Source organism: Castor canadensis, chromosome X (genome assembly GCF_047511655.1).
Source record: "Castor canadensis chromosome X, mCasCan1.hap1v2, whole genome shotgun sequence".
NCBI classification, from domain to species: domain Eukaryota; kingdom Metazoa; phylum Chordata; class Mammalia; order Rodentia; family Castoridae; genus Castor; species Castor canadensis.
In genome coordinates, this window is record NC_133405.1 from 99,635,207 (window position 1) to 99,659,852 (window position 24,646).

Genomic DNA, 24,646 nt, shown 5'->3' on the forward strand with positions numbered 1-24,646 from the left:
CCACCTGGGCCCTGCTATTTACTTGGGTTTGAGTGGAGAGGGAAGGGTCTCTTTTTTGGCAGCAATGGGGTTTGAACTTAGGGTCTCAAGCTTGCTAGGCAGGTGTTCTACCACTTGAGCTACTCCACCTGCCCTGAGGGGTCTTGTTTCTAAGGAAAGAGAAACTGGTTTCTGGCTAGGTGAGGGACAGAGGCATGAATGTATCTTTGGGCACCAGGAGCCAGTACTAGTGGAAGAAGGAACCAACATGAAAGTGGCCAACCAGAATGATGCTTTCAACAGTCTGGAGGGCTCAGCCAAGGCAGTTAAAGGATGGAGCATGGCAGTTCTGTGATCATGGTGGGGCTGATGGTGAGCCTCCTGTTGTCAGCACTAACCAAATTATTACCCCTTGGCTCCCATAGCCATCTCTCCTCTTGAAGGCAGAAGGCCTGAGACCTGGGCCTGGCAAAGCAGGAAAGGGGCTTTTCTTCTCCATAGTCCTCAGCCAAGTACTCCCAGAAAAACTGCAGTGTGCCTGAAGGGACTGGCATTCCTCAGGCTGGCAGAGCCTTCAGCCCCTGCAGCAAGGAGTTGAACTAAGGGCAGAGAAGGCATTCCCAGTGCCATGGGTGAACCATGATTGTAAAGGCCAGTTCTAGGGTCTGAGTGCTTTGAGTCAGGTGGGAAAGGATTATCTGCTCATTAACTTTGCTCTTCACAGAGGGGGGCAGCTAGGACATGGAGGTCAATTTAAACCCAATTCAAACAGTTCAAGTCACATGGACCCAGGTATCTGTTCTGTATGGCCTCACCAGTACCTCCATATCTGTGTAAGCAGAGAGGACAGGAAGAGGTAACTCCGTATTTTTTCAGCCTATAAAACTGGAGCTGAGGTAGCCCTCTGAACCAGACAGCTCCAGAAGCCCCTTCCTTCCCTGAAAATAGAAGGCAGGGCAGGCCACTTCTGGGTTAATAACTTTTTATTAGGATTCCAAACAAGGTAGAAAGCAGCTGCAAGAAGGGTTCAGATAAGGGTGATGAGGAACACCAACCAGGCTTGGCAAGCTGAACCACTGCCAAAGGCCAAATGGGAACCCAGAGCTGTAAGGGGTCTTGGGGTGGGGACGAGGGGGACTGAGGCCAGTCTAGGAGCATAAAGGGGGATCAGCGGATGGTGTATCGTACATAGGGGACTTCGACATCCTCGCCGCTTTCGTCGTTGCAGCACAGCTCAAGCACCAGCGCCCGCACATGGCGGCCCAGCTTTCGCTTCGACACACGGCTTACGATTTCTGTCATCCTAGGGATGTGAGTGAGGTAAGGGAAAAGCCAGAATCAAAAAGATAAAGGGAGGTAGGTGGGGGCAGAGCAGGTGAAGAGTAACAAACAGGTAAGGGATGGCTATAAGCTGAGGCTCTACAACTAACACAGGGGACACGGGACCTCTTCCCGCCTGCCTGGCAGCTTCCAACTTACGGCTGATCCAACCGTTCCTTGAGCTTGGCGGCTGGCATGAAGAAGGAATACAACATGGACACACCTTGGGACAGCATGGTGATCTCTAGTTTGTGCTCTGTCTGGAGGGAAGAACAGCAGTGTTATGGGGGTGAGATAGGCCAACAAGTCACTGGCACATCCCATGTCCCAGGTAGGTAAGAGTGAGGAAGGACCTTACCTTAAAGTAATCAAGGAACTGTTTGAGGGTCATCTCCTCACCGTTAGGCTGCAGTCCCTTCACCTCAAAGCGATCCCACAATGTCCACTCTTGGTCATAGTACTGCGGCATAAGGAGGGGAGAGTAGGATGGGGACTACCCTACAGGACTCAACACCTGTCTGTCTCTACCCCATCACACTCATGTAGAGATCAGATCACCAACATGTTTTGTTCAAAACTCTCCCATGACTGGGCATGGTGATGAACACCTGTAATCCCAGCACTCAAGAGACTGAGGTAGGAAGATCTCTAGACCAGCCTAAGCTACACAGTGACACCCTGTCTCAAACTAAAAAAAAAAAAAACCCCAAAAAAGCCCTCTTGTGGTCCCCATGTCACCCTAAGTGCATGACAAGGCCTGAGGCCATTGGAACCCTATTTTATTCTCATCTTTCCTACCCTCTCATCCTCTCATCCATATTTTGCTCTACTAACCTTGTATTTCTTCAACATGCCAGGCACACTTTACCTCAGTACTCTTGCAAGGACCAGTACCCCTGCCTCCACCAAAGCCTGTATAGCTTATCACCTCACATCCTGTGAGCTCACAGGTCAGCTTTCCAGAAAGGCCTTTCCTAACCACTCCACATTTAAAACTCCAAAACCTGGGCTTGGGTCATGGCTCAGTGGTAAAGCATATGCTCAGAAGCATGAGGGAGGGCTTGGGTTCCATTCCCAGCACTAAAATAAAATAAAATCCCACCCTGCCCCTGGTATTCTCAAGTCCTCCTTAACCTTTTTTTTTGCGGGGGTGGGTTCCCAAAATGTTATTTATAACCTGTTTGATGACTATAACCTTAGCACACCTGGAAGACTACCTGTATATAGTAGGTGACAAATGAATGATTGAATTAATGAATTAAGTAAAGCAACTTAGCACAGTAAGCATCCAATAAATGTTGGCTATTATGGCACAAACCAATTATCCCATCTTTCTTGACGGTTTGGTTTCATAGGCAGAGCAGTGCTCAGCACATAGCAGGTATTTAATGTGATTAAAAATAAGTTGACGAGGAGTGCAAAAGAAATAGGGCACCCTCATCCAGTGACAGGATATGATGCAAACTAGACTCACCTGTACCAAAACACAACTCACCCATAAACCCACCTAATGTGGGCCCCTACCTGGTGACGGGGTGCAGCAAGGGGCTCAGAAAAGCCAAAGAAGGGCAGGGCCAAGTTGAGGAAACCATTCTTGTAGGAGTCAAGCTGTCGGTGTCCCTGTACTACCTTGTACAGCTCCAGACACACCAGGCCAACCACAGCTGCTGTGGTTGTGGCAATGGCTGGGATAATCTTCCCTGCAATCAGCTTGCTCTGTAATAGGAAGGACCAAGGAAGGTGGCAATTAAGTGTCAAAGAGGCTCAGAAGAGGACAGATGTGAGGAATTCAAGTCTGGGAAGTGTTCAGATCACCACATCAGGCTTAGATTCCCCTCACCTTGTGCCGGTCTGCAGGGGGAATGTCATAGTTTTCTGCCCGGAGGTTGGATGCAGCAACAATGAAATCCATATGGAAGTTGCTGTCATCATCCTATTAAAGAATAGGAAAAGTGGATCAGATGAGGTGGTTTCCTGGTCTAAAGACCAAGTACCCTCCACTGCAAATTACCTGCTGGTCTCCCCAAGACACAGAGGGACAGCTGAGAACATCTGTTCATTTAGACCCTCATGGAAAAGCCTACAAGATGACCTCCACAAAGGCCTGGGACTGCCTCCAGATCCCCAGAAACCCATTCTTTACAGCCCATCTGTCTTAGCTCATCCTTCTGCCCTACCCAGGGTCCCCTCTCTCAGCACCTTCTCAAAGTCAATAGGGTACATCTTGAATCCAGGTAGTTTGTCTGGGCTAGGCAGTGTGGCCTTGAGCTCTTCTAGACGGCTGTCATCTGTACAAAGAGAAGGACACAGACAGCTCTTTACATCCAGGGACAGCCTGAGGTGGAAATGACAGCCCAGAATGTGGAAAAAGAAATTCAAGTAGATACAGAATTTGGAAGGAGACATCCTGGGAGAGTGGAGGGGCAAGGAGGTGGAGAAGAATGGAAAAACAAGGTGCAACAGGGTGGGGGTTGTGCAAATGCTAAGACTGAGAGATGTAGAAGGAAACAAGTGGGAAGGTATCCAAGGGGGAGAGACCACTGGTGGACATCGTACCCCAGGATGAACAGATTGAGGAGAAACAGAGAAGAATAAAACCAAGGCAAATACATACAAAACAAGAGGAACAAACAGCTTGTTCTCCTGAAGGCCAGAAAGTGGGGAAGGGGAGGAGAGAAAGGATTTGCCCCAATAGACCCTCTTCGTGCCATAGAGAAAAGGAAAGTGTAAAGGAAAGTATGGGTCAGCCTCAGACCTGAAGTCACAGAGCCAGTGGAAAAAGACTGGTAGAGAGGCTAGAGTAGGTTGGGGACAGGTTGGGGGGGGGCGGTGGTAATTCCTGGCCAACTGGCCAAACACTCTCACCAACAGAGGCATTGGCGCTCTGCAGCTCCTGGTCAGAAACATGGATCTTGACTCCAGACTTGGGAGTGAACTTGGGGACCTGCACAGATTTCAGGAGTGTAGCCACAGCAGCTCGGTCCTGAGAGCCAGCCAGCCCATAGGTCTGGGCAAAAAGGTTGGCAGCAGCCATCACATAGTCCAGATGCAGGGGCTGAAGGAAGGCAGGGTAGGGTGAACACATCAGCTCTCAGATGGGGAGCCAGTACCTCCTTCCCATCCGCTCACTCTCTATCAGACCCCCCAAGGAGGAGACTTACATTGCTGACATCAAAACTAAGCGGGTGTGGACAGCGTTTGGGCCCAGACCAGAATGGGGCTCCCGAGCTTGTGAGCTAAAGAATAGAGAAAGAATTTTGAAGAACAGGACCTTGGACTGGAAACCTGACAATCCTGACTCGCTGCCAAGGCTCCAGATATACCCAACTGACTATTGTTGGCTGAGCACTAAAAGGAGGCTAGAGTCAACACAAAAGATTCACACTGCAAGGTCCTGTAGATGGAATTTCTAAAGCCAGGGTAAAGCAGGAACTTGGTTAAGAAAATCACTGATTCCACCGGGTGTTGGTGGCTCATGCCTGTAATCCTAGCTACTCAGGAGGCTGAGGTCAAGAGGATCATTGTTCGAAGCCAGCCCAGGCAAACAGTTCCGTGAGACCCTATCTTGAAAAGAACCCTATGCAAAAAAAAGGCTGGCAGAGTGGCTCAAGGTGTAGGCCCTGAGTTGAAGCCCAGTACTGCAAAAAAACCAAAAAAACCCAAAAAACCACACTAATTTCTGGACACTCACCTTGTGTAAGAAGACATGAAGCCATTTAACAAATTTGAGTGAACTACCAGGCACTGTACTTTTTTTTTTGGTGGTACTGGGGTTTGAACTCAGAATATCATTCTTGCTAGGCAAGTGCTCTACCACTTGAGCCATTCTGCAAGTAACTTAATAAATACCAATGAATCCTCACAAAACGCCCAATCAGGTAAATTATTATTTCCACTTCAAAGTTAAGGAAACAGGTGAAGTGACTTGTCAAAATTCAAAAAGAACTGAGATTTGAGCTCACACTGACTCCTCTAAACTCTGGAATCTCTCTCCCTTATGGATTCTACAGTCCCAATAAGAAGTTGGATATGACTCAGGCGGCACCACAGGCAATGGAAATAGAAACCCAAGTTTCTTGCTCCAAAGAATGGGATAGAAACAAACAGACTAGGTTTAATCATTCTTTTGAGGTCCCCTGCCACACCTGAACTAGTACCTGGGAAAAGCCACCTGAAGAGTCCACGGCAGGCCTCAATTGCAGGGAAATGCATGGGGCCAAGTGCATACACAAATGGGCATTACCTGGTCGGGAGGGAAGTTGTGCAGCAGCTGCCGGATGTTGTTAGCGTACTGGGTATGCCAATGGTGGCAAGCCCAAGTCACACAGTCAGCCCAGGTCTGTGGTCTCTGTAGCACCAGGCTGCGCTGCACAGCCTCCAGCACCTCCAGTGGCTGGGTACCCGCCAGTCGCAATGTTCGTTCCACAAACTTGGGGTCTCTATACAGGAGCAGAGAGGACAGGATTACACAGTGGCCCCAAAGTAGGCTGTAAGGCAATCCCACCTTCTTCATGGAAAAGACAGTACTGACACCCAACAGTATGAAGCCCAAGCATTCAGTAAGTCCCTTGAAACCTGTGTCTAGTGCTGAAAATGATAGTAGTGGAGACCAGACAGAATGTCTTGGCTGGTGGAAGTGAGATGGCAACAGTGGTGAGAGTAAGGCATATGAGTTACTCACGTGAGGTACTGGTTGACATTTTCTGCTGGCTGCTTGAAGAGGCCTTCAAATTCATCCCGAGCCCACTGCAGACAGAGCAAAAGGGTTACATGGGGCAATGATTGACAAAATAGGTTTCCACAGCCATAAGAAAGTAATGAATAAATCAAGTAGAAAGTCACAGCTGCTCTGGAAAGAAGTCCCCCCAATCTTCCTTAATTCTCTACCCTGGACCTCTCAATTTAGAAACCAACAAACTGAGCTGGGCAGAGTGGTACATGTCTGTAATCCCAGTACTTGAGAGGCAAACGCAGGAGGATCTCAAGTTCTAAGCCAGCATGGGCTACATACTGAGACCCTTTCAAAACAGAACTAAAAAAACCAAAATCAATGAACTTGACCTGGGAGTGGTTACACCAACATATATGTGAAAAAACTTATTAAGATCTGTGTACCTTACTGTACATATGCTATGCGCCTTGATAAAAAGAAAAAAAGAAAAAAGCTTCTCTGAAGAAAGAATTTTAAGATTGACATTTTAAAAATGTACATTTTACAAGTGGGGAAAAAAAAAAAGAGGGCCAGGATCAGTGTCTCATGCCTATAATCCCGGCTACTCTGGAGGCAGAGATCAAGAGAAGCATGGTTTGAGACCCCATCTGGCACATGCCTGTGATTCCAGCTACACAGGAAACAGGCAGGATGATTGTGATCTGAGGCCAGGCACTGGGCCTGATACATAACTAAAGCAAAAAAAGGCTGGGGGTGTGGTTCACGTGCCTAAGAAGAACAAGGCCTTGAGTTCAAATCCCAATACAGTTAAAAAATCTCAGACTAAACCCAACAATGACCCCTATCCAGGCTCTAGGGACTCCGTTAAAAAAAAAAAAAAAAGAAGACTGAAGCTCTGCCCTTTGAGAATTTTCAGGGTAGCAAATACAAGCATTAGCAAGGTAGATGATTTGAAGAATACTGAAGTTTTCAGGTTCCTATTCCAGCTCTGCTACATTACCTAGCTTTGTGACTTCAGGAACATATGACATCACCTTTACTTCTCCTTACCTGTGTAACAGCAAAGCCTATCTCATGGAGTGGCTAGAAAGTAATAAACAAATGTTTGTGTGCATGTGCATTTTTTTTCACACTGCTGGAGATGGAACCCAGGGTCTCATGTGTACCCAAGCCCCTGGGTATATATTTAAAGGTTTCTTAAAACAGTGCTAATTACTAAGGGTTAAGTAAACGCTAAGGGCTTTAACATAGCCCAGTGAGAGAGATGCTACTGCCACCATCATTTCATAGAGGAAGAATGTGAGGCACAAAGAAGTAAAATTAATGGTAGTATGTACTCTAGTAAGACAATGTTAAGTGCACAAATAAAGACACACCCAAACGCCAAGGACCTAGTGGCTGAAAGGTGGCCAGTTTTCCCTCTTTCCTCCCCCAACAGCCACTCACCTGCAGAGTGTGTTCAATTGCATTGGGGAAGTTTTTCAGGGTACAGATGGGAATAGACTTCTCTGGTGGATCCTGGCTGGAGCTGTATGACTCTGTCAGAAAGGGAATTACCACCTGCACATTGCCCTTGGTGCCCAGTGTGCCTGACTCCAGCAGTGGCTTCCGGTAGTAAACGCAGCGGCGATCCATGTACATGCCTATAAGGGAGGTGGGAGACAATGATGTCAGAGCCAGAACAGGAACATGAGGAGAGGACGGGAAGACCAGCAGCCCTCACACTCAAACATACAACTTTGTTCTCAACCTTCTTACCCGCCTCCAAACTTACGGGCATCCACATTGTCCAGGGCATTGGCTACACCATCCAGGTTTTGGAAAAAATCGTCGTCATAGATGCGCTCTGTGTCAGGACCCACACGGTTCTGGTGGCTTGTCACATGGATGTGTGGATTCATCTGGCGCACAGCTGCAGTGGCTGTATCAGACTTTAACTTCTAGGGAGGGTGAAGAGATACAGTTTCAAGTAGGAATGGGAGAAGCAGAACTCAGTTATTTGCATTCACTCAATGAACTCTCTTAGAGAGCAGACCACCTGAGAATTTGTTTAATATTGGAAAAGAACCAGGCCCTGAGTTCAGAAGACACCCTGGTTTAGGAGACACACATAGTCTGTGACAAGCCACATGGCCAGGGCCATGACAGATGTGGCAGGAGCTAAATGGACAGAGAAGCAGAGGACAGGCACACTGGAGACAATAGGCTGGACATCTGTTGTTTTTGCCCCACCCAACATCTACTGCTCTTTTAGGTAGCAGCACCAAGGATGCTAGCACACAAACAAGCAAGAGTCTTTCAAAGCCCAAGTCAGGTCACATCACTCCTCTGCTCAATACCCTCCCTGGTTCACATTTCCACTTAGGGTAAACTTATTAACTCCCAAGACCTCTCCCATCTCAGGATCTCCACATAAGCTTTTCATCTGGGCCTTGAGCACTCCTCTCCAGAAGGGTGCACTCTTAAGAGCCTTATGCCCACCAAAGCTTTGCTTAGGAAACGAGGCCTTCCTTAATCAGAGTAATCAAAGCTGCAGACTAACTTCCCTGGCACACTCAATTTCCAGTTCTCGTTTTTGCTTCCTTCCTTTGCAGACCTGTTCATCACCAACATTAACTATACACTTCACTGTTATATCAATCTTTGCTTTTATCTTAATTTATCTTAAGTGTCTAGAACAGTACCTACTTCAGTAACTATTTGGTGAATAAATGATCATGAGCAATTATTAGGCAGGCAAAAATGACACTAGTCCCTACAGAAGGCTTCACAGACAGAACCCTATATAACTCAGTTTCCATCTGTACAGAGAAGAATGAACCTAGCTGATTAAACCAAATCCTTAGAAGGCCTGCTTCCAAAGTTGGCCCTTGGCTGGAGTCTGGGAACTTGGGCTTCAGGGAGGTTCCCATCATTCCCTACCTGGTAACAGTGGCTTACTGTTCACTGTTCCTAAACCCTTCATGGAAACAGTGTGGTTTATATTGAACACCTTCTTTCCTTTGGGGAGTCCAGAATTTTGACGCATGACCAGCCACCCGTAAAAGCCCTGGATGCAAATTATCTAACAAGTTTCCCTCCTTGGCAATGTTTCACATGTATTGTTATAATTTTTGTTGGAGGAGTTAAGCATCCATGCAACTCCACTGGGAGAATACTCTTAGAAACTTGCCCCATGAGCCTTTTCTCTTTGCTTGATTATGCTTTGTGGTCTTTCTCTGTAATAAGGCATAGCCACAAATGACAATATGCTCAGTCCAGGGAGTCTTCCTAGTGAACCACTGAGCTTGGGGGTGGTTTGGGGACCCCCAACACACTGTCCCCAAGCAATACTGATAAGAGGTCAAGGAAAAAGAGAAAGGAAATGAAAAATTACATATTCAGTGGAGGGGTACTTAATGTTTCTTGTAAGAAATAAGAGAATGAAGGGCTAAAAGAAAGGTGGAAAGATCTCTGTAAGAATGGGAAACAAGACAGGAGGAAAGTGAAATGACAAAAACCCCACCTCCTACATCCACTGAACTCACTGTGACATCCCAGGGCCGGAACAGAAACTGTCGATTCAGATTTGATTTCTCAATGGTGTCCATGTCTGTGACAATGATTTCTCCACCCTCCTCACAACTCAGGCCAATCATAGCAAAGTTCTTGAGCAGCTCACAGCCAATGGCACCTGCACCCACCTAAGGAACAGCAAAAGAAGAGACCCTGACAGTCAGTGTGATACAGTTGGTGCAAAGCCACGCATCACTCCTTCTGAAGCTAAGAGGAGAGGGCAAGAAGGTCTAACACCACACATCTTCAGGTCCCAGGCCTTTAAGAAATAACTACAAACATCTGGCAGGAAGTGGCACCAAAGGGGGAAACTTATGGGGCTATGCCAGGCTTTTCTTCGAGGTAACAAAAACAGCAAAAGGGATGTGATATGGGCATAGGAATAAGGCAACTCTCCCTCAGGATGCAGAAAGAAGCCCCAGAAGAGGTGGCCAGAGGCCAGGGGAGGTACACATAGTGTACCTGTGATTACTCACCAGGAAATACTTCTGCTTGCCCAGCTTCTCTTGCAGGTCTGAGCCAAATACAGCCACCTGTCCATCATAACGGTTCTGACGCTGAGGAACATGAAGGGAGGAAGGTCAGAGAGAGGGTTTCCTCAGAATTGTCCCCAATAATGCCTTCTCCACAGGCTCCACTCACATACCGGGAGGCACTTGTCCTCTGTGAGGGCCTCTTTGTCCTCAGGGAGACACTCAAGAGCATCAAAGTACAGCCACTGCATGATGGGCATAAATTTCCCAGAGCAGGCCTGGTGAGGGCAAGAGAGAGAGAAGGTGCTCTGCATCAGAGCCTGATGCAGAATGGATAGAAAGTGATGGGAGTCAAGGAGGCACTTGGCCCACCCCCGCCCCATGCTGACCTTCATGACCTCCTGGGCAGCCAAGCCCCCAATGAAAGCATTTATGGGTGCCAGATCCCCAGCAGCCACATAGGCCAGTTTCCGAATAAGGTCTTCGTCCAAGTTGTCCTGCTGCACTGTGGGTAGGGCTTGAGCATTCACAGCCTGTGCTAGGGACAGAAGTTCTGTTGCATCCTCCTGGTGGGCCAAAAGAAACCAAATGAGGACCTGGCAAGCCATGGTAGGGGAGGGAGACTGGAAAGGTAGAGGCATGGCAGTGCTCTAGTGCCAAGGACATCTGTCCTGGCTGGCTGACCCACCCACCCACCTCATTGCGAGGTCGAGGTGGCCGGTTATGCTGAGCACAGAATTGGTGCAGAGCCTGGAAGCCAACGTGCAGTTGGGCAGGGCGAGAAAACTTGGCGAAGTCCGTCATCACAAAGTCAGGCTCTGCCAGTGAAGCCGGCAAGGATTTCTGTAGCAGGGCAGGGCATCAGAACCAGAAGAAAGAAATGGAGAACTTGGAAATTCTCTAGAACTAACCCCCATGGGTCTGCTATCCACCCCCCTCACACTCACAAAGCTAATCTTCTTAGGTACTTTGACCTGACTGACGATGCCGCCACGGATGTAGTCAGAGAAGTTGGAGGTGTCACAGATGCTAAAGGTGTAAGGACCTAGGGTGGATGGGGAGAATGTCAGTCTACCCACCCTCCCTGAAGTCCATAATGTCCGTAGAATAAGGAAAAATCCATCCAACTCAGCTCACACACCAAGAGCCATCTCTCCAGCCCAGGCTCCACTTAGACATCAGAAACCATCTTTAACTCAAACCCCATGAGACCCTGTGTCCCTGACTCCAAATCTACACTAGAAAGCCTCTTCTCTTGTCCAAATCAGTTCAGACATTAAGTACATCCTCTGATCTGCCCTGTTCATACACCAGACCCCCACCCCCCGCCGCCAACACAGACACATCAGATAGCAAAGGCCTACGTTCCCAGAAACAACTCAAATACAAGACAGCTCTTCTCCCCCATGCCTACCAACACAGTTCTGTTGGGATCCCAAGGGACTCTGCCTCTGGCTCCTCTCAGACACTCAGGACTTATTTCCCCTCACTCTGAACCCAGAGGCATGTCTCCTCCCTTCAACAACCTAGCCAAGTCCCCTCTGATGTCCCCATGGCCCTAGCTCACCCAGGACTTTGATCTCTATGGGCTGACTTCCATTGAGTTGAATCATGCCCTGTACTTCTGAAAAGGAGACAAAGTCGCCACTCTCAAATCCATGTCGGGCCTCATCCAGGCAAGTAACCACTCCAGGGTTGTCCTGGTTAAAAAAGAGCATCAAACTCCAGTACCGCAAAATAAACAAACAAAAAGTGTGCCTTAGAGGCAAGGCTCAGGGTACCAGAAGCAGACAGGAGGACTTGTCACTGTCCTTCTGCCTGCCAAGACCCCTGAGGCTGGTCTACTCACCTTGGTGACCATAGAAACCATAGCACTGAGTGGCTGCTCCCCGTTGGAATCTGCGAGGACCATTTCCTCTCCGAAGTCACAGAAGAGCTGCCTGTAAAGGGAGGCAACAGGGCTGATGCCTGAGGACTACACAGGCAGGTAGGCCCCTACATCCCTTCAAGGTGCAGTATTAAATATCTGCTGAGCAAACTCAGCCCACCACTGGCAGGGATCAGTTGGCACCAGTGCCACACAGGAGGAGGTAAACACAGAGGGTACAGTGACTGAAGAGGGATGAGGGACTCGACATGGAAGGAATGGGACAAAAAGGGACAAGGAGTAGCACTCACCCAAACAGGCCTCGAGTGTCTGCCACCACCAGCTTGATGCCATGGCTGTGACAGAACTCACCTACTCGCAGTTGCTCCTCCAGGGGAGTGTTGGTGAGGACCACCACCTGTGGAGAAGTGGAGGCTCAGGCCAAGAGGGGAAGGGTAGAGAACAATGGCGGAAGGCCAGTAGGGAGGCTCAGGGAGTCCTCAAGGCAGAGATGTCCACGCCTTTCTGGTTCAGCCCTTTTTCATAAAGACTTTCTGTGGGTCAGACTCAATAAGGGTGAAAGTCAGTGAAGAGAGAAGTGAATCCCTAGACTGTGTTAGAAAAGGTGGAGAGGTAGCTGGGCACACAGACTGACTCACTTGTTTGACAAACACCCACTGTTGCCTGCCTACAGCCCTGCTGTGCCCTGGGAGACACAGGCAGGATAAAACTGTTCCTAGCCAAAGTCTGAGCTCATCACTACCACACCCACTTGCTCCTGGCTCTCAAGACATCTCCTATTCAGCCATGGTTTTTGGGACTCTGTTCTTCACCTGAATGCTCATCCCTGCCCACCAGGGTGAATTCCTACTGCTATGTCAGGATGCAGCAGTGGTGCCTTGGCCCTTAAGGTACCCCTCATGGCAGAATCTCAGCTTCCACAGACCCTCTTTCCAATGCAGGCTAAATTAGCAAACACCCAGGTAGCCCTTCCCATATGCCAGCTGCTGTTCTACAAGCTTAATCCTCACAGAAACCCTATGAAAGCAGTACTGCTACCATTCCTGGTCAACAAACAGGAAAACCAAGACACAGGGTCTGAATGAACTGCCTGAAGTCATACTAGTAGAACTAGAGGTTCACAGCAGTGCAGTTTAGACACAGTCTATTTGTACCTGCCGTGTTACACGGTGGACATGCCCACCATCTTTCCCCCAAAAAGGTAGGCCAAGGCTTTCATCCTGCCTATATCATCTAAGCTCCCCAGCAAACAACCTAGCATCTGAGTCTACCCTTTAAATACTGAACAATGTTGAAAAGAGCAGAGATGAGCTCTCTTGGAACCCATCCTCCAGCCTCAGGCAGGAGGCTAGATGGTGTGAAGTACCTGGAAGCCATTAAGGAAGTCCTCAACAAGGGGCCCAGTGTAAGCAGTGACAGGCACGTAGCTGTTGAGTTCAGCAAGGCGGGGCTGGGACACCTCAGCCCGGTTTTTACCAATGTCTTCCTCCCGTAGGTAGAACTGCAAAGGGGGGGGGGCGGGGAGGGCAGAAGTAGTAGTGAGGTGGCTGCAGCATGCAGAGGGGCTGGTGCCTCAGCAGGAGGAAGTGAGCTGGGAAGAGGTACCTGGGAGGAGAGGTCGGCCCACTGGGCAGTGCCCTGGTCATGTAGGGTGACAGCCTTTACCCCACCAAGGATGATGTTCTTAGCAATCTCCACACCCAAACCCCGCAGGCCCGAGACCAGGACGCTGGATGTCTGGAGCCGCTTCATTGCCTCATGGCCCAACACATACCTGCCAAGTTAGGGGGAACTCCAGGTCAGGGTCTGTCCCACCTAGTCCTATCTCTTCAGTGTTCCCTCCAACCTCAGACAGGTTTCAGCCTCACTTACAGCTGCCGGGAGTAAAGACCCTCATCTATGTCTGCTTCGCTGCCGTTCTTTGCCATTCCCTGGAGATGGAGGACAGTAACAGTTAAAGCGAGATGTGCAAGAGTGGGGTGCGGACAGGTGAACAGTGATAAAAAGACTTTCCCATCCACCACGTCAGTGGCCAATCTCCAAGGAGAAGACACTCACGTTGGTTGGCACCGAGGGCACTTCAGATAACACGGACTGGGCAGGGGAACAATTAGAACCCGGCTTTGGATCAGGCCCGGACACGCGACGTTTCTTGAACAGCGGCGAGCTGGACATCTGTAGGGAAAAAGAAGGGTAGAAGGTTAGTCTGGGGCTTTGTTTGTTAAGGCTGACTGTAGGGGAAGAAAGACTAAAGTAGTAGAAACCCCATTTTACAGAGGAAACTGGCAGAGATATGAAATGACTTGCCCAGACTCACACCACTGTTAGAGCCAAGATTTGAACCCAGGTGGTCTAGCTTGCAAACCTATGGGGTTGACTGCAAAGTCATTTACCTCTCCCTCATCCAGGATAAGAAGGGACTCCAACTCCATGGGGTGAAAGGAGCAATGATACTGTACTTGTAAGGAGGTCACATATGGATATAGACTCAGGAAAGATCGGATTTCAAATCGTGGCCCTATCACTTCTTGACAGGTATTTAACCTCTATGGGACTGTTTCCTCTCACCTGTAAAACAGGGGTAATGATATGGCTTCCCAAGGGGGTTGTCGAGATGAGAAAAAAACACAGACCAAAGACCTGGCACAGAGGAAGTAGCAGCCATTCTCCTCACTCTCCTCTCCCTCAGTCTCAGGGGTAGGAGGGTGTGTGCAGGAGAGAAATAAGACTGGTGTGATGGCAGGACATACCTTGCTGAGTCCCTAAAGAAGCTCAGGAGGAGTTTTACAAAGTGCCTCTCCCCCCAGCTTTGGAAGGGGAAAATGAACCCAGGCCATTAAAGCCGGCTGCAGGAAGAGAGAAAACACATTTCCCAAGTCTCATCTGTATGTGGAGTCCCTTAAACAAATTAACAGTAATGATACTAGAAATGAGTATCTACTAGGAGTCCTCCCTGTGCCAAATGCCATACTAAGCACTTTATAAGCCTTGTCTCAGAACAAACTGGAGACAACAGGACCCAGAATCACTTCCCCTCATGCCCAATGTTCCTTGAAGTACTGAGTCTTTGATTACACACAAGTCTTTTCTTCCCACAGTTACTCCTACTAAACCTTTTCTGACACTCAATCACACCAAGTACCACTAATGTACATAAGAGTCCATCTTGGCACTGTCACATTGTAATACTGACCACAATGACAAAAGCTCTCTACTATCTATCCAGAGCTTACTGCCTATCAAAGGTAAAGGACTTTGTCTAATTCTAACAATGCCCATGAACCATGTAACTCTATGCTCACATCACAAATGAGAAAACAAAGGCTCAGAGAACTCCACTCACATGCCCAGAGTCACACAGCTGGTGGGGAACAGTTTGCTAAATTTTCCTGGGTGAAGAGAAGTCAGAACCCAGCTGTGGGTCCAGTCCAGAGAACTAAGAGATGAGACATAAAGGAAGGGAGACAAAGGGAGGCGGGAGGCTGGCAGTCAAATTGCTGTGAATGCTAAGACCCAACCTGAGGAGGAAGAGGCTTGATGAGTTGGGAGAGAAACGAATTCTTATTTTCCATTTACTGGCTCTCTAACCTAGCACAGGGATCTCATTTCTTCTGAGCCCCATTTTTTCCAAAACCTATGAAAAAAAGAACTACACTCAAGGGGTTGCTTGAGAAGGTTAAAGAAGTAAAGGTCTGGCTGGGCGCCGGTGGCTCACTCCTGTAATTTAGCTACTCAGGGGGCAGAAATCAGGAGGATTGAAGTTCGAAGACAGCCTGGGCAAATACATTCACAAGACCCTATCTCAAAAAAACTCATCACAAAAAAAGGGCTGGTGGAGTGGCTCAAGGTGAAGGTCCTGAGTTTAAGCTCCAGTACCAAAAATAAAAAAGTGGATTTCAAAGTTGAGTGTGGTGGCATACGCCTGTAATCCCCCCATTCTTGGGAGGCTGAGGCAGGAGGATTATGAGTTTGAGGCCAGCCTGGGTTATAGAGCAAAACCATGTCTCAAAAAAAAAGTAGATTTCAGGTTTGTGGAGTGTTTAAATGGTCCAGTGCCTACCTAGCAAGCATAAAGCTGACTTCAAACCCCGGTCAAAAAAAAAAAAAAAGGTGAATTTCGTGTGCCAAGGTTTTGGAGTAGTTCTGTCTCTAGGCAAGCAGCTATCTGGGGAGGAAACTCCTGGACAGCAGTTAAAAGATTACTCACCTCCATCCAAAAAGGAGGAAATAAAAAACCCACACCCTTTCTCCCTCAACATGTGCTCAGGCTCCTATTAGAACACATGCTCTGTGAATTGCTTGGCAAACCTGAACTGGGGCTTAAGAGCATTTCAAAACTTACCTAGGGTCTCCAAACTGATGACTGTGAAGCCAGAACACGTTCTACCACCAAAGTAGAGAAGGGATGAGGAAGGAGATCTGAAGTAAGTTTGGGAGGGGGCAGGCACAGGGCCAGGTGAGCAGGGTGGAGAAGCTAGGGCAGAGAAGGGATTCAGTGGCCTGCCAAACTTCCTGGGAGGGGCAAACTTCCTTGGGAATGAGAGAGAGGGGTATCAGAAAATATTTATCTGAGCCCAAGGAACTCTGATGGGCAAGGGGATGGGTGTTAGATGTCCGGGGGTGGGGTATGAGAAGGGACACTGGACAAAAGTGTTAGGAAAGATTCAAATCTGGGTCTCTAGAAAAGAACCTTGTGGAGAAGGACTGAGAAATTATAGCAGAGGTCCCCAGAGGGTGTAAGTTGGTGGGAGGTCACTTGCTGGGGAAGTTGCACAGAGAATAGGTGGGGGACTCTAGAATCCAAGAATGTTGCAGGAAGATGTGGGGCCTGGGGAGGAGGAGTACTGTCCATCAGGAGGATGCTGGGGTCCTGGGGAGTCTCTCTAGGGACCGAGACCGGAGAAACCCTCTACCAAAAATAATAGGAATTCAGAGAGAGAGAGGTGCTAGAATCCCAAGAAGCTGAAGGGCTGGGATGTACATGACAGACTCTTGGGGAGGAATTTCTAATGGAGCACAAAAGCCCTGTATAGATCTCTGACATAGCTACTCTGATGAAGTGAAGATGAGCCCAGAAACAGTTCAAGCCTTAAAAAAAGGTTAGTAAGGGCTGGGAGAATGGCTCAGGTGGTAAGAGCGCCTGCCTAGGTGTGAGGCAGAGTTTAAACCCCAGTACCAACAAAAAGAAAAAAAAAAAAGGTTAATAAGCAAACGTTGGCTAGGTCCCTGAGCAGAGTTAGGTTTCTCTGACCAATTATGCTCAACCCCATGGAAACTCTACAAGCAGAAGCTGAGAAGATTTTCTATTGATGGACATTCTACACATGTCCCTTTTAGAGGAAGGGACATTTGATTATGATACTGGTGTTCTATGAGGATGACAGCAGAAGCTGAAGGCCTCCTAACCAAAGATGCTGGGACCTTGAAAGGATCTTTGGGCAGATTCTCAGGCCTGATGTAAGATTAAGGAATCTGTAAAAAGAGAAACTAAAACTCTGGTCAGCTTCCGAAGGCAGAAGTTGAGTCTAGGATTGGGTTGGGGAAGTGAGTGGTGGACGTGGCTAGAAGTGCCAAAGGGGTCTGCAAGGGTAGATGGTAGCAGGGAATTTCTAATGGAGGATTCCTCCCCAGTGTCTGGTCCCCTGAAAGGCTCTGGGGAAAAGACAACTGGGGATTAAGGATGTCTGGTAGAAGCCTATTCAGAACATGGAGATCAGGAAGATCGCGGTTCCAAGCCAGCCCAGAGAAATAGCAAGCGTGAGGCTCTGAATTCAAACCCCAGTACCACAAAAACAAACAAACAAAAAAGGATGTCTGATACGGAAGATGCTGAGACCTGTGAGAGGTAGTCTCAGAAGAGCACACTGGGAACATAAAGGTGGAATTCCCTAAAAGTAGGAAAAGTCTCTAAGGGCATATTCTAGGAACCGAAGAAGTCTCTGAAAGCAGATGTTAAGAGGGAGCTCTAAAGCGGGGAATGCTAAGACCAGGGAAGGGTTGGCAGACCTCGGAGACAGACAGAGGTCCCCGAGGGGAAGGGCAGGTCTAAATGGCTCTTCACGGCGTCTAATCCCCACGGCAGCTCGAAGGGCGAACAGCGTGGGGGGGGGGGGGCGGGTCGTTAAGGAAAATGCTAGAGAAGGCTCGCTAAATGAAGGCTTTCGGACCTCCTGAGGTCTGGTCCCTACTGGATACTTTAAGGGCAAATACCGAAGGGCTAGGAAGCGTCTCAGGGGAGATTCTGGGGCAGGTCTTTAAGGGTATCCAACTGTGAACGGCTTTCACCAGCAGTGTCTTTACCGGAGACTACGGGGAGTTTTGAGATAAAATACAAGGTTCGGGACGGGGTCAGGTACCTGAACAAAGACACTGAACCTGAGTCTTCGAAAGTAAATCTGGGGGTCTGACCCCAGAATTCGAAGCCCGAGTGGGTCGGGTGGTCCCACACGGAAATATCTGCCCCGCCTCAGAGCCTGCCCCCTCCCGCGATGCGCCTTGGTGCTCAAGACACCGAAGCCCGCCCAGACTTAAGCTCAACACGGCACCGGCCGGCCCTTCAAATGCTTCCTGTACCCCCTGCCTTGGGCCAGGTGCCAAGAAGGGATATTACCAATGCCGGTTCCCCGGGTCGCGCCGCCGCCAACTCCTCAAGGAGCCGAAGCCAAGCCCGGCCGCCACCCTCCTACTCCTCCTCCTCCCCGCCACCTGGGCCTGGAATCACCGCCGTCGCCTTCTCCTCCCCCGGCCGTTGTGGTCGTGGCCGTCCCTGCCACCTCCTTCACCTCAGCCGCCAACACAAGATGGCGGCTGCCGAGCCCAACGCCGGAACAAAACCTCGGGCCCCACCCCCAGGAGCCCGGATGCAGACGGGCCACGCCCACTTATGAATCATGTATGAGGTTCCCAGTCCAGTTCGTGACTCCTTAGATTAGAAGAAGGAACAGCTCCACCTGGTGGATACTGTGACAGAAACTAAAAAAACAGGTAAAACAAGAAGCCACGCCCCATGGAATATGAATAAAGAATGAATTGCTGCAGCCAGGCTGTCATGGAAACCAAGAAAGGCCCTCAAGGCCACACTTCCTGGCCGTAAATTATGCATGAAGTTGAGTGGTTGGTTGATTAACACCAGGCAACCAGAAAGCAGAGGTTAAAACATGGCAGCCACACCCCACTTCTCATAAATAATGAATGATCATGCAGCAGCCCGGAGCCAAGGAGACCAAGGCTACATCTTAAGTCATGAATAATGCATGAGGCCCAGTGGAGTGGGCTGGAACAAAAGAAGCAAGCCCGCCTATTGCTGCATCCAATACTTTCTAAGCCAGGAAACCGGGCTACTGCAGGGAAAAGCACTCCTGCAGCTCCTGAATAATGAATGATAATGCTGCTGCTGCTGCTCAACCGGGAAACTCAGAGGTCAAAAAAGGTCCCACTCAGTTCATGAATTATTCATGAGGTGGGCGGTCAGAAACACTCAAAATAGCCCTGCCCAGCAAATAGGGATTATGATACTATAATCAGGGCAAAGTGGTCATGCCTTCCCATTCAGAAGTAATAAAGGATGACCCTGCAGGGCCACAGGGGAATCCCAAGAGGAGCTTAGGTCCCTGCTCCCCACCCCTGACTAACTGCTCAGGAAACAGGGCTGCTGTGGTCAACCAAATTCAGACTATGTGCCTTTGGCAGTAGCCTTACTTTCCACAACTGCAAAAATGTTGATAGTAATAGAGGTGAAAGGTGTTATCATGAAAATCAGAGAATAATGGAATGAGCTTGAAAACAGTGCTGTCACAAGGCATTGTTAAATTTTAAAATATTATATATATAACTATAAAAACAATATGTAAACACATTTTCCATTAATATAAAATTATTATGGGCAAGGATATACCCAGCTAATAGAGAAACTCCCAACTTGGGCCACTGTTTCCCCATCCAGAAAATTGGAATAACAACTTACCTTCTGCTGGAATTTAAAACCTCAGAAAACTAGGGGTGCTTCCCACCTTCACTGATTATTGCATGAATATCAATAAACTCTAGTTTGCTCAGATTTCGGAACACCCTTTCAACGTGCCCCTCCTGCACGCTAATCCGCCCCCACGTGGGTAATTCAGAACCGATGCCTCCAGTGGACAGAGTGCGAATGAGGCAAAAATCTGCTTCCCACCACAGCCCCACCTACTCATGAATAATGAATAAAGCCGCGACTAACTACCGTCCGGTGGCATTACGTCCGCTCAGGAAGAGCCTAGCAGACATTCCCCATTTTTCCCAGCCTAAGTTGGGAGGCTCCCCTTTCGGAGTCTGGGCCCCCAGGTGTCTAATCTCATAGCCGCCGAGTGTCCAGGGGCAGAGACCTCATTGTAGAACCCGAGGTCACAATGCCCATTGTAACTCCACAATGCCACGTCGGTCCCGAACGTTCCCACTGTCACCAGGTGCCCTCCTGAAACAAGCCCTCCTCAACTCCCGCCTTGACTTCAGTAACTTCAAACTTCTCTCCCCTTGGTACCCTGCCCACGGACAGAAAACACATACACAGCCCCTGAGTGTCCCCCAATCGCTCCCTAAAGCCCTGCCTCCGAGAAGTATAAATCTGCTTGCAAGAGTTACCCCCTATACAGACTCCTAAACCCCAGAGAGTCCCCAAACGCAGTCTCCTAAGAGTCTCCTCAAAAGCAGACACCCCCTAAATACCACCCCGGGCCGGAGCCTCCAAGTATGTCCATTATGGGATCCCAAAAGTTGGGACTAGGGGAGCACCTTCCTCCAAATGCTGCCCAAATGAGGTTTAAGGGTAAGGTGCTCCAGCTCACCCCCAGTGCCGGGCGGAAGCTTCGCCTTCCTTCTGGAGATGAGCCGAAACCACGGGGCGACGGAAGAGCAAACCACCTCTGCCTAGCAAGAAGAACCAGAGTTTGCGCGGAGCTCGGAAGCGCGGGGCCTTAGAAGACCCGGTCTGGGACATACCACAGACACCTTGCTAAAGGGGCGTTTGCCCCTGCTGCCGCACCGCTGGCGCCCGTTTCAGGCCCATATGCCCCTACAGATTGTGGTTCGTCCCCAATGCGCGAGGCATGCTGGGGGTGGTAGTCCTGTCTGGCCAGTGCCCGGTGCACGTGGTGGGCATCAGCGCCTAGAATACTGGAAAATATAAGCCTGGGCTGAGGATTTCCGGGAGCTGTGTTCTGTGGGGGTGGGAAAAGGGAACGGAATGTGATGGTGCCTTCAGATGAAAAGGCACGCCCATCCTACAGACGGAAAAAACTGAGGTTCACGTGGCCAAAAGAGTTCGTTCATTTTTTATTTATGGAGCTCAAGCTGTAGACCAGGTGCTTTGCCCTCATGGACCTAATATTCTAGCATGAGACAGACCATAAACAACAAATAAGCAAAACTTCTAGCTTCACATGCAAATATGTATTATAATAGATAGTTGTGGCTATATAATTTTTTTTTTGAGACAGGGTCTCACTATATTGCCCAAGCTGGTCTTGAAATCCTGGGCTCAAATGGGTCATCCTGCCTCAGGCCTCCAGAGCAGCCGGGACTACAGGGATGGCTTAACGTGAATATACACTGTAAGGTTTATACGTAACTATGTATTATATATAGTCATGCTACAAACCTGTACAATATGCTATGTACTGAATACTGTGGGCACGTGTAACACACGGTATTTATCTGTGTATCTTAACATACCCTAGCTTCTGGGGAGGTGGAGATCAGGAGGATAGAGGTTCAAGGCCAGCCCCTCACCCCGCCCCAACTCAACCAATAAAAAGTTGGGCATCTGGCCGGGCGCCCATGGCTCATGCCTGTGATCCTAGCTAGTTGGGAGGCTGAGATAGGAAGGATCATGGTTTGAAGAGAGCTCAGATCATGTAGTTCCCAAGAATCCATCTCCTAAATAACCAGAATAAAATGGGCTGGAGGTGTGGCTCAAGCAGTAGAGCGCCTGCTTTGCAAGCGCGAATTTCTGAGTTCAAACCCCAGTCTCACCAAAAAAAAAAAAAAAAAAAAACTGGGTGTGGTGGCATGTGTCTGTCATACCGGCATAAATGAGAAGATCTTGGTCCAGGCCAGTGACACTCTATTCAAAAAAAAAAAAAAAAAAAGGCAGGTGCTGGTGGTTCATGTCTGTAATCCTAGCTCCTAGCTACTCAAGAGGCAGAGATTAGGAGGAACGCGGTTCGGACGCCTGGGCAAATAGTGTGTGAGACCCTATCTCAGGACAAAAAAAATCACAAAACAGAGCTGGTGGAGTGGCTCAAGGTGTGTAGAACCTGAGTTCAAGCCCCAATACCGCAATGTGTATATTAAAAAGGATTAGGAAAGTGGCTCAGGTGGTAGAGTGCCTACCTAGCAAGTGCAAGGCCCTGAGTTCAAACCCTAGCTAAATAAACAAACAAACTAGATCATAAGTAAACTAGACCATAGAGGGTATAGTTCAGTGGTAAAGTGCTTAGCTAGCATGTGCAAGGCTCTGTGTTCCACCCAGAGACAGAAAAAGGACTTTTCAGGGTTGGCAGTGTAGCCTAGTGGAAGCAATTGCCTAGCATGCCTTGAGTTGTTTTGTTTTGTTTTTGTTTTTGTGTTTCTTTTTTGTGGTACTGGGCTTTGAACTCAGAACCTCATGCTTGGCACTCTACTACTTGAACCATCCCTGGAGCCCTTCTTGCTTTAGTTATTTTTCAGGGTCCTGCATTTTTGTCTGGACAAGACTTAGACCATGATCCTCCTACCTATGGCCTCCCTAATAGCTGGGACCACAGGCGTGTGACACTACATCCAGCTTTTTTTTTTATTGAGATATGGAGTCTTGTCTCACTTTTTCCTTGGGTTGGCAATCCTCCTGATCTCTGCTTCCTGAATAGCTGAGATTACAGATGTGAGCCACTGTGCCCGGCAAGGCCTGGTTTTGATTCCTGGCACTGCATCAAAAACAAACAAGCCAGGGGCCGGTGGCTCACACCTGTAATCCTAGCAGAGATCAGAAGGATCACAGTTCAAAGCCAGCCCAGGGAAATAGTTCATGAGACCCTATCTCAAAAAAACTCATCACAAGAAAGGGCTTGTGGAGTGGCTCAAGGTGTAGGCCTTGAGTTCAAACCCCAGTACCACACACACACACACACACACACACACACACACACACACACACACACACAAAACACAGAAAATAAATAGTTTTTCAAGCTGGTAGTGTGGTTCAAGTGGTAAAGCTTAGGTAAGCACCTGCCTAACAAGTGTGAGGCCCAGAATCCAAACACCAGTGCTTGAGAAAAAAAAAAAATTAAAAGCCGGGCACTGGTGGCTCACACCTGTAATCCTAGCTATTAGGAGGCAGAGATCAGTATTGTGGTTCGAAGCCAGCCTGGGCAAATAGTTCATGAGACCCTATCTCAAAAATACCCAACACAAAACAGGGCTGGTGGAGTAGCTCAAGTGGTAGAGTGCCTGCCTAGCAAACATGAGGCCCTGAGTTCAACAAACCCCAATTCAGCCAAAAAAAAGTTTTTCATCTTCATTATAGCCTATAAGACTACTGTCATACATGCAGTCTGTCACCCAAAACAGCATTATTTGGCAGATTGCTGTACATAACTGCTAAATGGTATGGAGAAAAATAGACCAAGGTAAGAGGAAATTTGTGGGGACAGGTTGCAATTTAAGATAGTATGATCAAGGAAAGCCTCCATGAAAGCAAAGGTGTTTTAACACAAAAATGCCTTTATCACCTTATCCCAAATTGTCTTGATATGCTATCAATGACCTCCACACTTGTTCATTTGAAAAAGATTTATTGTTCCTACAAGGATCAGGGCACTGGGGACATAGTAAGGAGACTGAATACCTCTGAGTACCTTTGCAATCCTCAAGAACACTCTTCCCTTGGATTTTTCCATCTTACTTATCCCTTGCCTCACCTCAGAGACTCTCCTGCAGTCAGTGGATGCCTCCAAGGAGGCACATGTGAGCATGAAGGAATCAGAAGTGAAGTGAACCCTGCGGAGACCCAGAGGAAAGACATATGGGCAGAGGAAACACGAGATGCAAAAAACCCTGAGGTTGGAGGCACCTTGGGAAGGTAAGTTTAAGAAAAAGCACAGAAGTTTGTAGAGTTGGAGAGGAATGAGGACGGAAGATCATTAGATGAGGTCTGGGTTACAGCCATACAGGGCATTGTAAGCCAGGCTGAGATGTTTGGCTTTTATTCTAAGATACATAAGGAGTCATAACACGATATTTAAGCAGGAAAGTCACATAATATTAAATAGATTTTTATTTTTAGCAGTGCTGGGGATAGAACCCAGGGCCTTGCACCTGCTCGGCTGCTCTACCATTGAGCCACACCCCTCAGCCAGATTCATTCCTAAGCACTTTGGCTGCTGTGGGTGGAGAGAGAACATTTGCAGGGTGGAAGCAGGGAAACCAGTGGGAAGGCACTTGCTGAGAATCTAGGAAGTGATAATAGTGATATCCTAAGATGGTGAGAGAAGTGGAGAGGAGGGATTCCATCCTTTTTTGGTGTGTGGGGGGGGCTTGAACTCAGGGCCTACACCTTGAGCCACTCCACCAAGTGTTTATGTGATGGATTTTTTTTCGAGATAGGGTCTTGTGAACTATTTGCCCAGGCTGGTTTCAAACTGAGATTCTCCTGATCTCTGCCTACTGAGTAGCTAGGATTACAGACATGAGCCACCGGCACCCGGTGGGATTCCATTCTGGATTCATTTTGAAGGTAAAGAT

General features: G+C 48.5%; 1 protein-coding gene across 2 annotated transcripts; it reads right to left on the reverse strand.

The window, feature by feature from the left end:
• Positions 1–944: 944 nt before the first annotated feature.
• Uba1 (ubiquitin like modifier activating enzyme 1) lies at positions 945–20,730 on the reverse strand. Of its 2 annotated transcripts, none has more exons than XM_074064251.1 (26): positions 20,710–20,730; positions 13,946–14,062; positions 13,760–13,818; positions 13,493–13,661; positions 13,254–13,388; positions 12,178–12,284; positions 11,849–11,939; positions 11,567–11,699; positions 10,947–11,044; positions 10,696–10,842; positions 10,389–10,565; positions 10,173–10,277; positions 10,003–10,083; positions 9,499–9,654; positions 7,746–7,911; positions 7,418–7,614; positions 5,981–6,045; positions 5,543–5,738; positions 4,461–4,535; positions 4,165–4,354; positions 3,499–3,587; positions 3,140–3,232; positions 2,824–3,015; positions 1,658–1,759; positions 1,459–1,559; positions 945–1,282 (listed from the first exon to the last, which is right to left on the reverse strand). In XM_074064251.1, exons 2-26 carry the CDS (start codon positions 14,060–14,062, stop codon positions 1,147–1,149), a joined length of 3,177 nt encoding a protein of 1,058 aa, XP_073920352.1. In that variant the 5' UTR covers positions 20,710–20,730; the 3' UTR covers positions 945–1,146. The 2 variants fall into 2 exon arrangements, with proteins under 2 accessions (XP_073920352.1, XP_020029544.1); XM_020173955.2 differs by lacking the exon at positions 20,710–20,730 and adding an exon at positions 14,281–14,455.
• Between the last annotated feature and the right edge of the window lie 3,916 nt (positions 20,731–24,646).

What these genes read in the sequence shown, in the direction of transcription:
- Uba1 (XM_020173955.2), bottom strand. Translation starts at nt 14,319, where the DNA reads ATGGAGTTGGAGTCCCTTCTTATCCTGGATGAGGGAGAG. An exon ending in GCAAGCAGAAGTATTTCCTG is followed by an intron (nt 9,655 to 10,002) that starts GTGAGTAATCAC and finishes GCTGTTCCTTAG; the next exon opens with GTGGGTGCAGGTGCCATTGG. An exon ending in ACCCTATTGACTTTGAGAAG is followed by an intron (nt 3,233 to 3,498) that starts GTGCTGAGAGAG and finishes ATTCTTTAATAG; the next exon opens with GATGATGACAGCAACTTCCA.